The sequence below is a fragment of the Gossypium raimondii genome, chromosome 5 (genome assembly GCF_025698545.1).
Source record: "Gossypium raimondii isolate GPD5lz chromosome 5, ASM2569854v1, whole genome shotgun sequence".
NCBI lineage: Eukaryota > Viridiplantae > Streptophyta > Magnoliopsida > Malvales > Malvaceae > Gossypium > Gossypium raimondii.
Genome location: NC_068569.1, coordinates 17,401,430 through 17,415,862, shown reverse-complemented (window position 1 = coordinate 17,415,862; position 14,433 = coordinate 17,401,430). Strand labels below are relative to the sequence as shown.

General features: G+C 30.7%; 1 protein-coding gene across 1 annotated transcript; it reads left to right on the top strand.

The window, feature by feature from the left end:
* Positions 1-9,556: 9,556 nt before the first annotated feature.
* LOC105769379 (probable xyloglucan glycosyltransferase 12) lies at positions 9,557-12,859 on the top strand. Its single transcript, XM_012589980.2, has 5 exons — positions 9,557-10,653; positions 10,757-11,065; positions 11,184-11,474; positions 11,579-11,692; positions 11,791-12,859. Exons 1-5 carry the CDS (start codon positions 9,901-9,903, stop codon positions 12,415-12,417), a joined length of 2,094 nt encoding a protein of 697 aa, XP_012445434.1. The 5' UTR covers positions 9,557-9,900; the 3' UTR covers positions 12,418-12,859.
* The last annotated feature ends 1,574 nt before the right edge of the window (positions 12,860-14,433 follow it).

Below are 14,433 nucleotides of genomic sequence, written 5' to 3'. Positions count from 1 at the left end.
AGAGTTTCCATTTCCCTCCTTCCCTCTCAAGCTCGAATCAAGAAAACCTCTTGCACAGTTGCACTCCAAATTTATAATACTAATATATTAAATGTATATTTCAAAATGTTAATCTATTTTTATCAAAAATGATAAAAAAAATATTGTACTCTCAATAAAATAATATATATTTAAACTTTAAAGATAACTACAATTTCAAACATATATCTTAAAATAGACATAAAGATATCAAATTATTTTTCAAGAAAATAAATCATACAAGATATCATTAAATTTATAAAAGTATATAAATATTTTAATGACATAAAACCTAAAACCATGTACTGAAATTAGATAAAAATCATAGTAATATTTTGAAAAATATCTCTTTCGGTTTGAATTAATTAAATTTCTTTTTTTGAAAGTCTTTACATTGTTTTTATCCAAACAAATAATATTATTTTTTTAATTTTGAAAATCTTGATGAAAAATAAGCACTCCTCACAATCCCTCGTCTGACACACACGAAAATTTAGATGGCTGAAATCCTCGTTTAGAATGTGTGAAATTCTCTAGTTTTTACTCGGAGATTGTTCTTTTTAAGTAATTATTATTTGCCATGATATTAGGGACCTATTCGTTTTTATAAATCTAATTGCACCCCCATTATTTTATCAAAATTCATATATACATAAAACCTAGTCGAGGATTATACTATAGATAGATCAGCTTTGCTACGCAGCACACATATGATGACTTTTGTCTTTCATGGGGAGCAAACTTGGATGCGCTGCTTCGTAGCTAATAAAGTTGCTTCTCGACTTTTAAGGAGTTAATAAATTATCTATTTAATAAAAAACTGAATTACGGGCTTGTCATTTCCTCAACTGGGCTCTCAAGGTATTTCCGTGGAGGTGATGTAAAAATGTATAGTGGGTATGAGAAAAGGCCTATATCATCACTTTTCCAACGAAAAGCTCAATGTAAACATATTTCCATAGGTCAACTTCATGGATGAGGACATCATTCTTTTTTCTTAAATATTATGCCATATGTCGTAACAAATTGACACATCGGTGCCAATTATTTTGAGGTCAACCTACTGCCCTTAGTTTTTATAATATCTTAAGCTTTGACGTTTGGCTCTTTACCACGTCTTGGTATTTATTTATTTATAGTATCTAATTAAGACAACGGAAAAATTCAATTGATTTAGTCCGTCTAGCCATTAAAATGAAGTGAAGACAATCCAAAAACGTATACTAAAATCAAATATTGGAGCTGTGGGAGACCAAAGAGAACCAAACATGGGGAGCACAAAAAATAGGTGTGGACTTTGCACGTTTTCATGTAATTATTGGTTCACATTTAAAAAGTAAAAGACAATTTATTGGATTTAATACACTCATATTTTTCGTTTTTCTTACCTTTATATCCATTCCTATTATGTGATTCATTTTATTCATTACAAACACAATAAATTATAAAAAAAAAATGAAAAAGTTGAGTGTCGGGGCTGTCTAATTGGCCAGTTAAAAACCTATGTATATGGAGATAAAATATGATTGAGATGAATGTTGTTTACTCCCACCCAACCTTGTCATTATATATAATACAGATGCTAAGGTCCCACATGTTTTGAAATTTTCTTTTTCTGTTAGGTCCATTTTATGATGAACTCCAAATTTTACCTCAAATAATGTGGTTGTTCAAAGGAATTAGTCATACAAATACAGACTCAAGAAACTTCCATAACCCCTTTCGGTTTCATTGGAAAACAAATTCAGCAAAAGGTATGGGGTGTCCGCTAAGCTGTCATGCATGAATCAATGTTTGGTAATTTTATTCCACTCCCACACCATCCATGAATTTTCTTAGTTTAACTTTGTTGACCAATGCTTTCCCTTTCCCTTTTTTTCTTTTTCCAATTTTACCCTCCAATTTTTCAAAATAAATTTATTATTTTAGCCCTTCCTTTAATTTTTCATCTCTTTCGGTTCTTAATTTTGTATTTTTTTATCAAATCACCCTAAAATGGATAAAAAATTAACGATTATTAACTTTATTGATATGGCATACGCATGGATTACCATGCAAGTGACACGTTAACATTTTATAACTTTTATATGATTTTAATATTTTTAAAAATTTTAAAATAAATTTTCTATATTTTAAATTTAAAAATTAATTAAATATTTGTATATCATCCACATAGCAATTCACGTGTGTGTAGTGTCAATAAAGTTAAAAGAACATTAACTTTTCCATTTATTTTGGGAGTAATTTGACAAAAAATATAAATTCAAAATTAAAAGATAAAAATTAAATAAAAGGCTATCATAGTTGGAGCACGAAGTAGGTGATTATATTTTTTTTCATATCCCATTCTATTTCTTTTTGTTATTGACCAAAAGCTACAAGCTGGTGAAGTAAATTATTTGTACAAAGTCCTCATTTCTTTTATGCACGTGGATGTTTCTAAGTGTTCCAACTTTGGTAATTATAATTTTTTTTATAAAAGTAATGTAGATTTATATTTGAAATAATATGAAATGAAATGATGAAATATTCCATGAAAATTGAAAAGGGCTGGCCGTGAAAACTGAAAAATTTTAAGGTAAGGAAAATGTGCCTCGTATTTATCGGATATATTGTGAGCATTTAAGATGAGAATTGACAAGAAATTAAAGGAGAGTAGAAAACCGCGCGACATTGAGACGAGGATCTCCCGAACGTCGAGACAATGCGATGTCTTTGGCAACCAAGCAAGGTTGCAACGTCGTGATGAGTAGGTAGATGACGTCACGACGAGGCAGTGATTTCTACACAAATACAGTCGCATTTTTTACTCTCAACAAGACTTTTTCTTCCAATCGAACTCTGATTCCTATAGGGTTATTTCAATCATATTGGACCCACGTCCCAAGCCTATTTAAAGTGTTTTTGGAACCCTGTTCAAATAGATTAAATTTAGAGAATCATATTTGCATTAAATATCTCTTGTGTGAGATTTGTTAAAGAGTTTTTGGGGAGAGTTTTTGAGATATCCTTTTGTATTTGGGATATTTGGATTTGCTCTTTGTATTCAGGTTAGATACTCTCCATCGTTGTACTCTTTGTTTGTTCCTTAGTGAAAAATCAAAGCTTCCTTTGCCTATGATTTTTTATCCCTCAATGATAGCTTTTCACGTAAAATATTTGTGTTCATTTTTCTCCAATTTTATTATCTCATTGTTTATACAAATCGATCAATAATAGGATATTTTTAAGATTACCTCTTAAAAAACCATATTCGTTTCTCTCTCGATAATTTTTGAATTAAATAATCTGAATTTATGTTGTATTTGTCACTTTATATTTTGTTAATTCGTTAAATATTGTATAATCAATATTATTAGATATCATTTGTGGAAAAAATATTATTAGATATCTTATATTGTTTTCTTTATTAATAGTTAAAAATATTATTCTTGTTTTTTAGTTAAATTTGGTTCTTAATCTTTTTAAAAATAAAGGACAAATTAATAAAAAAGTAAAAACTTTAAAAGCTAAATTTATCTTATATTTAATTAAAACTATTTATAATTATATATGTGGAGATAAATATAATTATTAATCCGTTAATGTAATGGTAAAATGGCTTAAGGATAAAAGGAATATTAGAAATATAAGCTAAAATTAATTAACTTCTTCCATCAATAAAAATCATGGTTGAATATTACTGAACACTAATGTTATTATAACCGTAAAATGATATGTGATATAAAATTAAATAAATCATAAATCGGGATCTATTAAGTTAAATTATCAATAATAAATCAGAACAAGATTAAATGTGGAATCGCACTGAATCCATCAATTTCTTGAAATCTTTAGATCTTGTGATTTTGATCTTTCAAATTAGTACACAAGTAATTCAAAGAAGGTCTCTCACTCTCTCTCTTTTTTTTTTCTAAAGATGGTATATTAAAAAAGTTATGTATGTGTAATTTGGAGATCAAACTGTAATATATAACTTTTGTACATTAACCCTAAATTTTAATAGCTCATCATCAAGTAGAAATTAGTTAGTAGAGTGTAACACCCCCTAACCCCAAACCGTCACTGGAACAGGGTTATGGAGCATTACCGGATAAATCAGATAACTTATAACTAGTTCACAATTAAATAACAGACATATCATACTTTAATCATTATCATTTCATATTAGTTCCATTTCATACTTATAATCAATTTAAAGATCATTCTAAAACCACAATCACAAAACTCTTATACTTAACCTATACATTACATAGGTACATGCCACGTTATCAAAAGAAAGGTACATCACTAAAATTTCTCTGAGGTCGGGATTGCTCTGGATGCTGGACCGAATACTCGTTTTCTACTAACCTGCGCACGGAAACAAACGTACGCTGAGTATAGGAATACTTAGTGGTATTACCATAATTCAAATTAATAACATTTATCGATAAATTATATACATTTAATTTCTGTCTACAATTATTCGTTAATTGTCTCATACTTTAAATCAACTTGATCATTAATAACAATAAACAATATTTCAATATTATATTTAATTATATTCATATCTTATTTCACTATCTAAATTTTTATTGGATTTTTCAACATCTCATTCTAATAACTCATTCCAATTCATACAAATTCAATCAATTTATCAACTCATTCATTATCATTTCTATTTATATTCAATTTATACTTTAAATCTTTTAATAATCAAATTAAACATTTAGACCAATATATTTCAATAATAATAACTAATTTTATAAAATTGTATTCAAATTAACTCATACACTGTCTCTTAATTCAATTTATACCATTAATCTTTCAATAAACATTTAATACATTAAATGTTCTTGTTTCAACAACAACAATAATAATACCTATCTTTTAATTCGATTCGTTCATTTACAATCAATTTACACTTATAATCTTTTAACACTCAACTTATTCATTAAATCCATAAATAAATTTCAATAACTTGTATTCAATTAAATTCACATATTATTTCACTATTTTAAATCATTTTAATTTCACTTCTCATTTCTCAATAATAGCTATTTCAATTCGCTTTTCTTTACTTATATTTTACATCATCTCATACTACCAAAACCATTTCATGAACTATATCATTATCCATTTCTTGAATTCATGGTTCATACATTTCATTTCCATATCTCTATTTAATATCTCATTTCGATTCATATTCAAGATCATTCAATAAAATTTATATTATCAAAATTATTCATTTACCCATATTAACTTGACTCGGACATTGGCGGATACACGGATCCAACCAAACACATCAGAATGGCACCCAGTGCGTCATCGGATAGTTCGAAGCAATAAAGTGACACCCAGTGTCTCATCGGCAGAGCCGAAGAAAATTGGTACCAAGTACCTCATCGAATCTATCCGAAGTAACAGTATGACACTCAGTGTCTCATCGACTCGAGGTCGAAGTATCCCTGAACTCTTCCAATCCTATGGCATGCCAACTATATCCGACTCAGTCCGACTAGTTAATAGGGTTTCCGAATCACATTTCAATTCAATCACTTTCTCATACTTCCAATTCAAATAATTCCAATTTAATCACAATTTGATTCAATACATTTTTCTATTTCATATTCACTTTCGATTCAATCACAATTCAATTCAGATTCACTTCCCATTTTCTATTCAATAAACAATTCAATACCAATACATATTTCAGATATTCATATAAAATCATACTTTGATTCAATTCAAACCACCTCTCAATCAATACGCAATTCACATATTCACACATATTCACAATTTAATTCACTTTTATTCAATTCATATTTTAATTGTTTAATTCAATATCGACATTCATCTTATTTTTATTTACCAAACATATTATTCAAAATTTAACAATTACTATCAATACATTAAATATCAATACGTATATATATATTTTTATTCAATTCAATCATGATACTTACCTCAATTTGCTTATCATGTATATTAATTTAAATGTCAACAATTAATAATTAAATTCAAATTGTGGTAATACTAACCGAAATTTTTCTCGAGTCAATCCTTGTCCACCTTCTCCTTTCCTTTCTCGGACAACGACTCTTGCATGGCATTAGCTACGTAATTAAACAATTAAAAATCATTAATACACAATTTCATTAAAATATTTCTATTTATACCTAAACTTTACCCAAATTCTAATTTAATCTCTTATCAATACTAATTTTATTTTCCCAATCTAACTCCATATTCTCTCTTAATTCTTACTATAAACTCATTTTAACTCTTCATTTTCACCATAAATCCTTAATTTCGAAATTCTCTCAATTTAATCCCTATTAATTCAAAACCTATAATTTATTTTACAATTCAACCTTTTACTAACTTCTAACTTTAAATTCAATCAATTTAACCCCTGATTCATCAATTAATTCTACATGAACAACATTTAAAATTTACTAACTTTCAAAATTTCAACTTAAATCAAGTAGTATTTTGTTATAGGATTCTAAAATATCAAAACTATAAGAAAAAGGGACTAAATTGACTTACCAATTGAGTTTGGAAGTTTTGAAACTCCTGAACCGTGGCTCTCTTTCTTTTTCTTCTTTCTCTTTTTCTTTCTCAATTTTCGTTTTGCTTCTCTGTTTCTTTCTTTCTCATTTCTATGCTTTCTTCTGTTATATATATATATATGTAATATAATATAATATAATATAATATATTAATAATAATACAATATAAAAACATAATCATTAATTACGTATATATAATATAATATATATTTTAAATTAAAAATATCTTAGATTTTTAAGGTTAAATCGCCTCAACTTTAGAAAAGGCATAATTCCTATTTGGTCCTTTTAACTTTTCTTTAATCTACAATTAAGCTTTTATCTCTATTGCAATTTAATCCTTTTCATAATTAACCACAATTTAGACAAATTCACTTAATTAAAACTTAATTAACTACACAACTAACATTGTAAATATTTGTAATAAATATTTACGAGTCCGATTATAGGAACGAATTCCGTGAATACTTTTTAATTCGACCTTTTAATCAATTAACCATCGGAACATTAAAATTTCTTAACAAAACTTTAATACTACCTAATGACACTCCGTAAATATTTATAAAAATATTTACGGCTCATTTTATAATATTGATGTCTCGATACCTCATTTTTGACCCAATTTACCTAATAATTTCTTTTAAATCACAAAATTTAATAATTCAAAAATATTTCTAAAATCACGCTTAACTTATAATTATTAATTAATAAATTTTTCTAATTTTTTATCGAATTTAGTGATCTCAAATCATTGTTCGACACTACTGAAAATTGGAAACATTACATAGAGTATCTATACATATTTGACCCATACTTTATTTAAAAACTAAAGCCCAATAAACCTTAATCAAATTAAATCACTTTTAATTTAGACTAATATTTTATGATAGTAAATAATAACATGTAATTATTATTATATATGTGATGTTCATATTCTTCAACAAATGTAACTAACAAAAGCAATGAAAAGCTAATATCACATGGATAAGTGTGTAGAAAAGTTAAAAAATTCTTAAGACTAATATTTTTATAAAGAATATTACAAAATAAAAATATGCATATTTAGAGTAAATATGAACAAATAAATATCTAAGTTGATTCAAATCCAAATATTCATTACAAATTATTAAAATATAAATAACATAACTCAACAACTACAGAATAAAACGACAAATTATGTATATATATACTAGTTTTTTACTCTCTGCATTTTGATTGTGTGTATAAATTTTTGAAATATAATATATTTATATATAAATATATTTTATGCTTTAATTATGAAGAAGAAAATTTGAAAGATGAAACTATTATAATATGTAGATGTATAATTAATGATTCAGAATCTTAATATATATAGAAAGAATACATGTGATATATATGATTTACTTTTTTACCTGTTAATAATTAAATGTCATTAAATTATTTTGTAAAATTGTTATAATGAATTTTTTCATATATATATATATGAAAAATGTTTAAAAGGAATAATATTTGATAATTTGTCAATGGAGTTTTTAGACTCTACAAATAGACTTAAGGGTTGATAAGTATCCTATAAGAGTATAGTAAAATATTAAAAAATAAATATTTAATTTTTTTAAAATTACTCGTGGAATTAAAAAGTGCAGTACTACTGTACCAACTAGTACCAAATACTAATCCAATATTTAAATGTATATATAATTTATCAATAAATGAAAAACTAGAATATAAATATGTTATATGAAAAAATATTTAAAAACAATGATAAATTCAAAACAGTACACAAAAACAAGTTGATATTGGTGGTACCAATACTAAGGCGAAAACAGTACGTGCACCCGTACGACATTAACAACTTTAATTTGTTATCATTAATAAATTATCATACTTCCTCGGTCCTATTAAATTTGTTGCATTTTAATTTTAATGGTAAAATCTTTTCCAAATTTGACAATAAAAAGTTTATTTTACATAAGTTTTATATAATTCAATTAACTAAAATATTTAAATCAACAAACATTTTAAAAATAATTTTCTTACCATCTCACTATGAATGAAAAAGGAAAGGTGATTTTGGGATTTATCAAATTTATATATATATATATATATTTTACTGATTACTGCAAATATGGATTTAAAATGGTTTGAATGAATCCACCAAAAAGAAAAAATGGTTGGAATGAATTTTAATTGACACGCTACTTTCTTCTTTCTTACTTTTATTACTGTTTGAACTGTTCTCTTTCAATTACGAAAAACAAATTTCTTTTTACTGCTAGTTTTAGTCAATACAATAAAATAAATATTAATTTTATAAAACTACTCATTAAAGTTAATAAAGGAAAAGGAAATTGAATTGATGTCCCAAAAATCCAACTGCATTATCCATTGTTCTTCCTTTTTCACCCATGGAGCACATTTTGCTTGTTAGGATGTTGTTTTTATACTAATCGCAGATAAATATACCGTCTATCTAAATTTTTTTTTTTAAAATACACCGTCTATCTAAACTCATCTTTAAAAATTAGAAACAACTTTGAACTTTCTGGAGCTCGGCCTGTGTAATCATTTTAGTGGAAGGTATAATATTTTGGATATTTTTGGAACAAGATTAGCATTTTTACACGTGAGGGAAATCTATTCATTTTCTTTACGGCACACTGAAATTCGTCCCATGATTTTCTTTCCTAGTTATGAACATAATCATCATGCATTAATCCCTTTCCTTAATTGCCGTCTTTCCGTAATTTAGCGTTTAAAATCTTTAAGATTTGGTTTAGGGTAAAATTAAAATCCTGTTTTGTCCGATTTGAATCGTTGATATTGACTGACAACGTGCTGTCGTGTTTTATGGGGTTTTTTTTTTCTCTTTTCTTTTTTGAAAATCAAAATCAAAGACGTGTTGAGCTGTTACCATCTTTTTCCCAAATCGCTCTTTCCCTTTACCCTCATAAAATTTTTGGTTTTTTTTTAAAGCCACCTCCTTTTTGCAAGCTGTAAGCCTTTAATTGAATGAGATGAGCATTTTGGACCTTCCTTCATTTCCCACCCTCTGGTCTCAACTCTCACAAGCTCTTTCCTCTATATCTGTCCCTCACACTTCTCTGCTCTTCTTCAAAACCTTGTTTTCCCCTTTAAGTTTGATTGCTGTTCTTTGCTTTTAGCAAAACTCCTATTCTTTTGTTCTTTGTTTTTTTTTCTTTTTTTTTTTTAAATTTCTGATAATGCTGTTTCACTTTTAGCTCTTCTTCTTTTTTTCCTCGTACGATTTTAATTTTCCACCCCTCAAGATCAAACCGAACAGACAAGTTCTAAGGATTTCAAAAAGAAAAAAAACCCAACAATGGCGCCGTCTTTTGATTTATGGGCAAAAGGCAGCCATAAAGGTACACCGGTTGTTGTCAAAATGGAAAACCCAAACTGGTCAATGTTCGAGCTTGAAGGTCCATCCGAAGACGATTTCCTCGTCGGCAACACCCCGACCGGTTCTCGAGAAAAAGCGCGCGGCAAAAACGCCAAACAACTCACTTGGGTACTCCTCTTAAAAGCCCACCGTGCTGCTGGCTGCTTGACTTCCATTGGCTCCGCATTTTTCAGTCTCGGTTCAGCCATCCGTCTTCGGGTCGCCTCCGGTCGAACCGACGCCGACAGTACTTCCTCCAACGAAAACAAAACCGTTAAAACTAGGTTTTATAACTGCATCAAAGTGTTCCTGTGGTTATCTTTGTTGTTACTGGGTTTCGAGATAGCCGCGTACTTCAAAGGCTGGCATTTTGATGCCCCAAAGCTTCAGTTGCAGTACGTTTTCACTTCGCCTTACGGTGTTAGAGACGTGTTCGACTGGGTATACACTCGTTGGGTATTGATTCGGGTGGAGTATCTGGCTCCCCCTCTTCAGTTCCTCTCAAATTTCTGCATTGTTCTCTTCCTTATCCAAAGCTTGGATAGGTTAATCCTCTGTTTGGGTTGCTTTTGGATCCGTTTAAAAAAGATCAAGCCAATCCCCAAACAAGACGCTGTTGCAGATCTTGAATCTGGGGAAAATGGTTTCTTCCCAATGGTCCTCGTTCAGATCCCTATGTGTAACGAAAAAGAGGTAAAACAAAAAGCAAAAAAAAAAAGTCACTTTTTTAATCATTAAAACAAACCCATTCTGTAATCATGGTTTAGTTTTAGCATTTCGTTTTATTGTTTTGCAGGTTTACCAACAGTCTATTGGTGCTGTTTGTAATTTGGACTGGCCAAAATCCAAAATCTTGATTCAAATTTTGGATGATTCTGATGATCCAACCACTCAGCTGCTTATTAAAGAGGAGGTGCATAAATGGCAACAAGAAGGTGCCAACATTGTATATCGGCACCGTATAATTAGAGATGGCTACAAAGCTGGGAACCTTAAGTCCGCCATGGGTTGTAGTTATGTTAAAGACTGTGAATTTGTCGCCATTTTCGATGCTGATTTTCAGCCCACCCCCGATTTTCTTAAACGAACCGTACCCCACTTTAAGGTAACTAAAATTAACTTAATTCTCTTTCTAGTTTGATTCAATTTAGTGAATTCAAGCACCATTTAGCATGTTTAGGATCAGTTGAAGTGAAATTCAATATTGGTTATATGCATTACAGGACAATGAGGATGTAGGATTGGTTCAGGCAAGGTGGTCGTTTGTTAACAAGGATGAGAATTTACTAACCAGACTTCAAAACATAAATTTGGCATTTCACTTTGAGGTAGAGCAACAAGTGAATGGTATTTTCCTTAACTTCTTTGGGTTTAACGGGACTGCTGGAGTTTGGAGGATTAAGGCTTTGGAGGAGTCCGGTGGGTGGTTGGAGAGGACAACGGTTGAGGACATGGATATTGCTGTCCGAGCTCATCTTAAAGGATGGAAGTTCGTTTTTCTCAATGATGTTGAGGTATGGCTCGAGTTTAATCTGTGATATTGCTAGTTGAATTTAGCAGCCATTCACTTTCTTGGAAGTTAATGTTTGTTGTTTTTCTATCATCTGTTGTTTACCAGTGTCAATGTGAAGTTCCTGAATCCTATGAAGCTTATAGAAAACAACAGCATAGATGGCATTCTGGTCCTATGCAGTTGTTTCGTCTCTGTTTGCCGGATATTATCCGTGCTAAGGTGAATGCTTTTTCCAAAGCTTGTTTTGGTTAACCAGCAATTGTTCTATTTTGTTGAATTCTGATTCCTATCTTTGTTCTTGTATGTCGTTAATGCAGATAAGTGTATGGAAGAAATTCAATTTGATCTTTCTGTTCTTTCTACTCCGGAAACTGATTCTACCGTTTTATTCATTCACTCTTTTCTGCATTATTCTCCCAATGACCATGTTCATTCCAGAGGCTGAGCTTCCTGCATGGGTTGTCTGTTACATCCCTGCTACAATGTCGTTCCTTAACATCCTTCCGGCACCAAAATCCTTCCCGTTCATTGTTCCTTACCTTCTTTTCGAGAATACCATGTCGGTGACCAAGTTCAATGCTATGATATCTGGTCTTTTCCAACTCGGCAGTGCATACGAGTGGGTCGTTACGAAAAAGTCCGGACGATCTTCGGAGGGTGATCTTGTTTCATTGGTTGAGAAAAAGCCAAAACACCATCGGGTTGGATCAGAACCCAATCTTGAGGAAATGAAAGCTGATCTCCAGCAAGAACAGGAACAAAAGGCTCGTAAAAAGAAGCATAATAGAATATACACGAAGGAGCTCTCTCTGGCGTTCCTCCTCCTAACAGCTTCAGCTAGGAGCTTACTGTCTGCACAGGGTATCCATTTCTATTTCTTGCTGTTTCAAGGGATATCCTTCCTTCTGGTTGGTCTAGACTTGATTGGCGAGCAGGTTCTGTAAAGGACAGATTAGGGGCTGATACAAATACGGCTGATGCCGGCGGAGACACACGGAACTCAAACGTGAGACTTTGAATTGGTCTGAGAGTGATTTTCATCATCTTCTACCCTCTAGATTCTGGCCCTAATTACACCCAGTGTAAGTTAAAATGGTGTTACAATGACAGCATAAATAGCCTCCATTTTGAACATAGGCAACACTGGAAATTTGTGATACTGTTCAGTGTATGTAAGGTTTTCCTTTTTTCTTTTTTTGATTCTTTTGTTTTTCTGTCAATTCTTTTGTAAGAAAAAGAAGGAAAAAAATTGTTGTTCAAACTTTAAACTTAAAACAGGATGTAGTTACAGTTTCGGTTGAGGGTGTAAAATGGATGATCCCTTCCATCACCATTTGATTCACCAAATCCAGGAAAAGTCAAGGAAACTTCATATCCTTATTGTCATATTTGGACAACTATCTCCTTTACTCTTTACATTAACCCCACCCCAACCATCATTTCACGATCAAAAGCAACTTTTATAATTTACTTTTGGATGACATATATCTCATCAAATTATGTCATTTTTGGTATTATAAAAATATTGTATTTTGTAAATAATTTTTAGAAATGATAATTTTTGTATAGATTAATTTGTTTTCATATCAAGTACTTGTCATCTAATTTTATTATACCAAGAATATCCTGAGGGTGTAAATAAAGGAAGAGTCTTTTTCATTTCTCGGCTACCTACAAATGGCAGTGTAGTAACGTAGGCTATTGATTTACTTACTTCTTTGTTCTGGTTAAAAAAACAGTACCCATGAACTCTGTAGTTATATTGATTTTTATTACCATGTTAAAAGAAATGTTTTTTTATTAAGAATATTCTCTCCATTTATAGAGTTTAAATTGGAAATCATACTTAAAAATGTCAATTTCCTTATCAAGGGAGGACTAATATAAACGAGTTGAAAAGCAAGAGTAGATAACCCAGAAATGACGTTGTTGGGGTAGCTGGGAAGCACATGGGGGGTCTCCATTCCATTTTGCGGGTTCATAAGATGTAGCTGGCTCACCGAATTTATGATTGTAAAGCAGCTGGACCACACTATTCCATTAGGATGTGGATCCCCCCATTCCATGCATCTTTTGTTTTCCCCACGCCCCAAACTTTAGAATATGATGTAATTGAAGGAAGAAAACTCCAACATGTTTTCCGATGATTAATGAGTTTCGTGTAACCGTCTGCTTGCTTTCACAATGTTCTTCTTGAAAGAAAAATAAAATTACATGAAATTGAAATCCATGGTCCACCTGCAACATCTGGGAATTTGACCCGGTGGCATGTTGATGTGGCTTTTGGGCCCCACAAATGAATAGCTTGGATTTATTTTTGTAATTTCTCCCATTTTGAAAAAGGTATATATAAAAGGATAATCCAGTGTTGTAATTGTCTAAAGTTAACGCCAAAAGGCAACCATTTTCCTCAAGGTTTAGCCTCTATAATCAACACGATGGCTTAGGATTATCCCAAACTGCCATAGTTGCGTAGATTGTAGAATACAACCAGTTCAGCACTTAAAACAAATAACAAAATGGGAAAAACCATGAAAGGAATCTCAAGTTGGTAAACAGAGCGACCACTCAGGTATGGCATAGAATAAGATGGTGACCCCTTAAAAGAAGGAAAACATTGGCAAGGATGTGGGTGACTAGGGACCAACGCAGTCGAATCATCTGCTAAAAAATATACGGAGTGCGTATGGACCCAAAACAAAATTAAAATATGGGCAGTGCGCCATAACATCGTGGAAATGAAAGGGTGGAGGCATCACCCTTACGAAAAACACCATGCTTTATTCGTTGAAAAGTGAAAAAAACTCTGATTCAGAAACTACACATTGTGGTCCTCTGTCCTTGCTGATTCTCCATATGAGGTCCATGATCAATTTTTATTATCCAAGTCAATATTCCCGGAATGCTACAACGTACTCTTTTAATATGAGCTTCAAAGAAGGTCCTATAGCGCAAGCTCC

Coding starts and splice junctions, on each gene's coding strand:
- LOC105769379 (XM_012589980.2), top strand. CDS start 9,901: ATGGCGCCGTCTTTTGATTTATGGGCAAAAGGCAGCCATAAAGGTACA. Junction 11,066..11,183: donor GAACCGTACCCCACTTTAAG/GTAACTAAAATT, acceptor TATGCATTACAG/GACAATGAGGATGTAGGATT. Junction 11,693..11,790: donor CGGATATTATCCGTGCTAAG/GTGAATGCTTTT, acceptor TCGTTAATGCAG/ATAAGTGTATGGAAGAAATT.